The 7729-nt window shown below is 55.3% G+C and overlaps 1 protein-coding gene across 1 annotated transcript in view; it reads left to right on the top strand.

Annotated features, from left to right (window-relative positions):
* Positions 1 to 6038, top strand: part of NUP85 (nucleoporin 85) — a 28992-nt gene extending 22954 nt beyond the window's left edge. Inside the window, exons 14-19 of the mRNA XM_006145830.3 lie at positions 2164 to 2315; positions 3028 to 3145; positions 3227 to 3327; positions 4682 to 4833; positions 5409 to 5510; positions 5814 to 6038. Of these exons, the coding sequence (XP_006145892.1) occupies positions 2164 to 2315; positions 3028 to 3145; positions 3227 to 3327; positions 4682 to 4833; positions 5409 to 5510; positions 5814 to 5915 (727 nt within the window). The 3' untranslated portion in view covers positions 5916 to 6038. The remainder of the gene's footprint in view (positions 1 to 2163; positions 2316 to 3027; positions 3146 to 3226; positions 3328 to 4681; positions 4834 to 5408; positions 5511 to 5813) is intronic.
* The last annotated feature ends 1691 nt before the right edge of the window (positions 6039 to 7729 follow it).

Genomic DNA, 7729 nt, shown 5'->3' with positions numbered 1-7729 from the left:
CCAGGGAGGCTGCGGCATCCCCTCTCTGCCTGGGAGTGTTTGTGCAGGCCAGGGCGTGCATTGGCTCCCTTAGCTCTGGGGCCCCCCACAGCCTCCTGCCGCATCTCTGGCTGTTCTGCCAAACTATCAGCCAGTAGTTGGGTCAGCAGCTCTGGGAGGCAGAGGAGCCCTTTCTCTTCACCCATCCGTGCCTCCCATTTTTTTTCCCTCGCTTTATGATTGGGAAAAAGTTCTATGTATTTAAAGTGTTTGCTTTTTTTTTTTTTTGAGAGGTTTTTGCTATGGGGTGCGTGTGCTTGCCAGAAAGAGAGACAGACAGCGAGAAATCACCCCCCCAAGGGGGAAAGGCCACGCCACAATCCCTTCTCCATTCTCCTCTCAGGATCTTGGGAAGGCATGCACACACGCCCGGCGTGAGTTTAAGTCAGTGGGTCTGGGACTCGAACTGTGGTCGACTACATGGGAGTCCAACAACATAGCCATTACGCCAAGTACTGGTCCCAACAACTTTTTTTTTTTTTTGTCAGTATTTTTTTGTAGGGTGTGTCACTCACCAGAGAGAGGGAAAGTGAAAAATCGCCCCCAGTGGGGTGACCACACCACAGTCCCTCCTCTAGTCTTCTCTAGGGATTTTGGGCATGTACATGCACCTGGCATGGTTATTAATCTGCTTGGTCCAGGATTCAAACTGTGCAGCCAGTCATGTGGGATCCAGTACCTTAACCCATTTGCCAGAAAGGGAGAAAGCACCCTCATGGGGAATGGTTACACTGCAGTGGCCTTTCCTCCGCCTCTCCCTCCTTTTCCACCCATGTACGCCCAACTTGTTTGCAAGTCACTGAATCCAGGCTTCGAGCCATGCGGTTAGCTCTGTAGGATCTGGCTGCCATGTCAGCCCTTCCTTCTTTTTTTTAAATGACTTATTTAATTTATTCATTCATTTATTTTAATTTGACCAGAGAGAGAGAGAGAAAGTGAATGAGAAAACAAACCACCAGGTTTGGGACTTGAACCGCGGTCAGCCATGTGGGAGTGTCTAGCACCCCAACCACCACGCCACCCACCGGCCCCAACCCTTCCTTCTTTTTTAAGGCTAAGTGGATTCCATTATGGATGTATACATATTCCAACCTTTTTTTTTGGCCAGAGGCTGTGTGCGTTCATGGGGGAGAGGAAGCACCTCCGTTCCCATGGACCCTGGTCGTGCCGCTGCAGTCCTTTCTCCTGCCATTTCCCCACCCCATCGTGAGCCTAGGCGTGTGCACACACATGTCTAGCATGTTTCTCAAGTTGTCAGGGCCAGGATTTGAACCTGGGTTGGCCATGTGGGGTCTGACTCCAGTGCACAGTGCTCACCCACCATGCTGCAGGGCCTGCCCCACCGTGTCTTCCTCGTCCGTGCCCCCAGATGGGCGACTGGGTTGACTGCCCTGGCTAGCAGACAGTGCTGCTGGGAACACGCAGGCGTCTCTGAGATAGTGAGCCCACTTCCTTTCCATGTGTTGCCAGGGAAAACATTCCCATTCGTTTTTGAGGTGTCTCTGTACGTCTGCCCCAGTAGCGTGCTGGCCTCCGTTCCCGCCCGCAGCGTGCAGGAGCTCCCTTGTCCCTCGTGCTCACCAGCACGTGGCATCTTTGGACTTCGCAGCACAGGGGTGCGGGTTCCTGCCCGCACCCTCACGGGCCGCGGCCCCCCTGACTTTCCTACCTGCCTGGTGTCTGACTCTGCAGCATTGCCCTGAGCAACTGGTGGTTTGTGGCCCACTTGACAGACCTGCTGGATCACTGCAGACTCCTCCAGTCGCATAACCTCTAGTAAGTGGGCCAGGCGCACCAGGCCTCACCACCAGGCCATGGAGGGAACTTGGGCTGGGAAAAGGGCCCTGAACGGAGCAGGCCCCGAGTCCCGGTCTGTGTTGGATTTCATTCCAGCTTTGGTTCCAACATGAGGGAATTCCTCCTGCTGGAATATGCCTCAGGACTGTTTGCCCATCACAGGTAGGACAGCCCGTGGGCGTGGGGTGCTCCTGAGCATGTGGTATCCTTGGAGCTGCCGAAGGCTGCAGAAGGGCGAGGGGAGGAGCAGCCTCTGGCGCCAGTCCCCCAAGCCCAGGGCAGCACCTGGCTCGCCAGTCCCTCACGCCTGTCTTCGGACCCCTGCAGCCTGTGGCAGCTGGGGGTGGACTACTTCGACTACTGCCCTGAGTTGGGCCGAGTGTCCCTGGAGCTGCATATTGAGCGGATCCCTCTCAACACAGAGCAGAAGGCCCTTAAGGTGCTGCGGATCTGTGAACAGCGGCAGATGACGGAGCAAGGTGAGGGTGCAGCTCCCAGCCTCACGCTGGGGACCCGGAGCAGGAACCCTTGGGGATCTGCTTTTCTCAGGGCAGCTGCCTCCTCACCAGCCACCCTGGAGAGCAGGGCAGGGATGGCCAGAGGCAGAGATGACGCCGTATGTGGAGGAGGCACGAGAGCTGGGGTGCCCGTGGGTCCTAGCGGTTGAGGCCATTGCCCTGTCGGAAAGGCCCTGACCCACATCTGCGCCGTTCTTACTCCGCGTAGCCACGTCCGGTCCCTTCCCCAGCAGATGGCTCAGGGCGTGCACAGGGAGAGGCACAGGTCTGAGCAGCTGTCCCCTTTTCGCCTTCACTGTTGAGCTAATAACCTTAGTTCTCGCCCCTCCCAGAGGCATTTGCCCGTCTGTCTCTGAGTAGGTGGTGTTTAAGACGCAGAGGAAGTAAGGGTTTAGGCACTGAACAGGTAACAGAGGAGCTGATGCATGGGGAGTCTTCTTGTCACCTCTGAAGTCACGCCCACCAGTATCACCAGTCCCGCAGTGCATTCCTGTTGGCAGGGCCAGGCACCATTTACAGGCCCTGAGGGCTGGACTGCTGCTCCAGCTCTGTGGACCCAGCTGTGCTGGGAGCCCACGGAGCCACTGGGTGTAGTGAGGCAGTAACTTGCAGGGCTCAGCAGCGGGGTGATTTATGGGCCCTCTCCTCTTCACCGCTCCTCTTCCCTGCAAAGTTCGCAGCATCTGTAAGATCTTAGCCATGAAAGCTGTTCGCAACAATCGCCTGGGCTCGGCCCTGTCCTGGAGCATCCGGGCCAAAGATGCCGCCTTCGCCACTCTGGTGTCGGACAGGTGGGCTCGGCTGGTGTGTGGGAGGTTGGAGGGCTGGGGACGTGGGCCCAGACTGCTGCTCTCATCTGCGCCGGCCTGCAGGTTCCTCAGGGATTACTGTGAGAGGGGCTGCTTTTCGGATTTGGATCTCATCGACAACCTGGGGCCCGCCATGATGCTCAGTGATCGGCTCACATTCCTGGGTGAGTCTCCCTGGGATCTGCCCTGACCTTCGGCACAAGTAGGCCTGTGGAGACCGGAGGGGTCCTTTCCACCTCTCCCCAGGTGTTTCCTTCCCGATAACCGTGTAGAACCCTTTGTTCAAACTGCATGTTTGTTTGTTTATTTAGTTTTTGCCAGAGGGCACATGTACCCACTAGAGAGAGAGGGAAGAGGAGCAAGCATCCCCGTGGGGAGTATCATTCTGTAGTTCCTTCTCCATTTTCCCACCTTGGGATTTTCGACACGCACACATACATGCCTGTTGAATGCTTCTCAGGCTGGTGTGTCTGCGACTCAAACTGCACGGTCGGTTCCGTGGGATCCGACTACTTTAACCACCATACCAGGCCGACCCAGACTATAATTTTTATTTATTTTTTTTAAGATTTTTTTGCCATAGGACAGGAGCACTCCCTTGAGAGAGGAAGACTAGACAGGGAAAGTGAGAAATCACCCCCGGGGGTATGGTCATGCCGCAGTCCCATCTCCACTCGGAATTTTGAGCACACAGTCACGCGTGTGCAGCCCCTAAGCACCATGGCAACTCTGCCTCCCACAGATGATCTTCCTTCTCTCATAGGGTGGTGTGTACGTGTGCACGTGTGTGCGGGGGGGTGAGCACCCTCCCCAGAATCTGGTCATGCCAGTTCCTTCCTCCAGCCCATCGGATCCCTGGCACTCAAGTGTGTGCCTGGCGTGTTTCAGGCTGAGCAGGCTGGGGTTCAGACTGGTGGCGTGTCACCTGGCGTCTCCTGGCAGTGCATGCCTGCCGCGTCAGAGCCAGTCTTTGGTTCTGTCAGCGTGGGCTTAAGGAGTATTTCAGTCCCATCTGTCATAGTGCATGAGTCGTCGGTGTGGACTTCAGTGCTCATGTTTCCCAGAATTGGCTCCTGGGAGCCCAGTCAAGGCCTGTGTTTTGAACCCTCTTGGTCTGCATCTCATTGATCTGTGAGATGTCCGGATAGCTAGAAAAATCTTCCCTCCCTGCTCTGTGGAGTGGCTGGTGTGGGGTCTCTCTTGTTTAGGGCTGGGAGCTCGTTCCGTTTCATTATTCAGTGGAGCATGCACTTGTGCACCAGGGAGCGAGGGAGGAGCACTTCCACAGGGCTGGGTCCTGTCGCCCCTTTCCTTCACCCTCCGGTGCCCCGGCTCTTGGGCATTTGTGCGCTAATGTCTAGACTGTCTGGGCAGGGGTGATCCAGACCGCTGTCGCCACATGGGTCCGGCTTCTCTCAAGCAGCAAGTAACTGCTACATCACAGAGCCAGCTCTTCCTTAGGTGCCACCTGGGGGCCGGTTCAGAGTGAAGGTGACCTTGGGCTGTTTCCTCCATTAGGAAAGTACCGTGAGTTCCACCGCTTATACGGGGACAAGCGTTTCATCGATGCTGCTTCTCTGCTCCTGTCCCTGATGACGTCTCAGATTGCCCCCCGTTCTTTCTGGATGACGCTGCTGACGGATGCTCTGCCCCTTCTGGAGCAGAAACAGGTGAAGGGCGAGTCCTTGTGATCTCCCTCTTCCGTAGTCCCTGATTGTGTGGTTCCAGAGACGCATGCGCACGTCTGCCACAGCACTTGCTCCTGAAATCCAGTACTCGCCCGAGATTTACTGCTTTGAAATGAGGCCTTGGGACCAGCAGATGGCGTAAAGGTTACATCACTGGATTCCCTCATAGTTGACCACAGCCCAAGTCCCAGACCTGGTGGCTTAAAACATGCCAGCCATGTGTGCCCAAAATCCCACAGAGAATGGAGAAGGGATTGAGGTGTGGCCATTCCCCCTTAGGGGTGATTTCTCACTTTGTTTCCCAGTGAGCGCATGTGCCCTATAACAAAAATCTCTCTTAAAAAAAAAAAACGAGGCCTCTGTTCACCAAGGGCACTAGGCCCAGGGCTCTGACGAGGCTACAAGTGAGAACAGGAAGCAGCTCTGTCCTTCGGGGCATGTATAAAACACCCTCCTCCGAGGGCCACGCGAGGGTGCGTCTCTGAACTTGGGCCTGTGGCCAGACCAGCACAGGCCTTGGCTGGGGAGCAGGTGAGCGATGCAGCTTCTCTTCCTAGGTGATTTTCTCAGTAGAGCAGACGTACGAGCTGATGCGGTGTCTGGAGGACCTGACCTCAGGAAGGCGCACGTGTGGAGAGCCCAGCGCCCAGCAGCTCCAGGTCGTTCTGGCTTCCGGGTTGATGGTTGTTTCCTGTCCCGTGCTTCCTTTCTTGAAACTCTGGCCCCTTATGAACTCCACTGCCTCTTAGTTATGGCTTACCCATAACCTTACCACCTATTTCAGAAGGAAATGGGGGATTCTGGTCCCTACATTTAAAAAATTTCTGGTAAGTTGCAGCATGGCCTTTTACATGCTTTTATATTGAGAACTTGCTAGAAGGGACAGCTGAGCATGCCTACCTTGGGTTAAGCAGGGCACTGGGAGTTTACAGGAGGCCTCATGCTGGCCCTCTGCTTTTCAGGATGACGACATTGAGACCACCAAGGTGGAAATGCTGAGACTTGCTCTGGCCCGAAACCTTGCTCGGGCCATTCTGAGAGAAGGCTCCGTGGAAGGTTCCTGAGCTCTGCTCCAGTGCGGCATCTCTGTATGGCAGTGTATATAGACTTGTAAAAGAATAAAAGTTCTCTTTAGCAAATACAAGGCAGGTTCTTTCAGCTAGGAAATTTTACCTGTCTCTTCTGAACCTGAGGTGCTAAAGCTGGAGAGCGTGCCCGCTTTATTTTCCCTGACGTGGAGCCATCCGGTCTCCCTGACACAGCTGTCCTCCAGTGAGCCGTGAGCTTAGGGTCCTGCCCATATCGGGAACCTGGATAGGAGCCCTCAATGGTTACTTGTGCTTCTGAAATCCATGCACCACTGTTAATAACTGGGTTTTTTTTTTGGAGAGGTTTTCGCTATAAGGGCGCGTGCGCTTGCCAGACAGAGACATAGAGGCAGAAAGCGAGAAATCACCCCCCAGGGGGGATGGCCACACCACAGTCCCTTCTCCTCCATTCTCCTCTTGGGATCTTGGGCACAGACGCACAAGCTTTAAGTGAGCTTTAAGCCACCAGGTCCGGGACGCGAACTGCAGTCACCTACCTGAGAGTCCAGCGACAGCCATTTCACTAACTGCTGGTTCCCAATAACTGGTTATTTCTCCCACAAGAGAAAGGGACAGGCACCAACAGGGTCCTCGTGTCATAGCACTGTCCCAGCTGATGCCCAGTGTGAACAGCGAGGCCCAGGGCTGGGGCCTGCCTACACGGTCTGTGACTGCTGAGCCAGTGCCCAGGGCCCTGCCTTCTCGGAGTTCTAGCATAATCTGTTTAGAGTTAAAGGGGGATGCCTCCCCACCAGGGTGAGTCTTGTGTATGTTAGGAATTTCACATTGGATAAAAATGTTTTTATTCAACATGCAGCAGAACCAGGGCAGCAGGTGGCATATCCAGTACAACTGTTGGCCACGCAGCAGCGGCCTCAGTAGTAATGAGTAACGCTCATAACTCCGTCTAAAGCTTATGTATCGGTACAGTAATCACATAGACGTTCCCAGGGCGGCAGGAGCTGGGCTCTGGAAAGCTCTTGGGTTTATTCCTTAAGTAGTGAAAAGAACTCACTTCTGACCTGTCCTAGTTAATAAAGCAGTGAAACCTGCTTGCTAAAGACAGGGAGGGTGGGAAGGGGGGATGGCCTCTTGATCCAAAGTAAGGGAGCTGGGCCAGAAGGCCCGGGGAACGTGGTTGTGCCCTTTTCCAGAGAGCTGTCCCATCGCCCACTCGGCCAGCTGAGCTCCCTCTTCCCCAGCTTCACTGGCAGCCTCAGTGGGCCCAGCACTATGGAAGTCATCGGGTCTGGTGACCTGGCTCACGCACAGCCCCTCATTGCCTCCAGACCTGGCATCTTGCTGACAGCACCCTTTGGAGGGTGGTAAGTTGGGGTCTCTGGGCGGCATGGAGGGACCTATGTCTAGTGCAGTGTGCATGACCCTGAGGCTGCTGGTTCCACTAATCACACACCATCTGTTGGGAGGACGGGGAGGCAAAAGCAGGACGATGTGGAAGGGGTGTTGTCCTTCCCCTGAGACTTGGGGGGAGGCCAGCAGTTCATTCATGCCAAGCAAGAGGTAGTGAGGTGGCCTGTCCCCAAGGCAGGAGGCACACTTTTTCCAGAAAGCTCTGAGTATGTTCCCAGAGAAAGGGAAACTGGGCTCTCTCCCACTTTCTTCCTTCAGTTTAGGCAGTCATGAGGCTGAGCTGTTTCTACAAGGCGAGTCCTATGTTTTGCCGGGACAGGTGTCCACAGGGCACAGCCTGCCACTGCCAGGGACAAGTGGACAGCCTGTCACTCAGCAGCCGCTCCACGAGGCTGCTGCAACACAAGGGTGAGGTGGGG

Source organism: Tupaia chinensis, unplaced genomic scaffold (assembly GCF_000334495.1).
Source record: "Tupaia chinensis unplaced genomic scaffold, TupChi_1.0 Scaffold000159_1, whole genome shotgun sequence".
In the NCBI taxonomy this organism is placed as follows: domain Eukaryota; kingdom Metazoa; phylum Chordata; class Mammalia; order Scandentia; family Tupaiidae; genus Tupaia; species Tupaia belangeri.
This window is presented reverse-complemented; position numbering and strand designations above follow the sequence as displayed.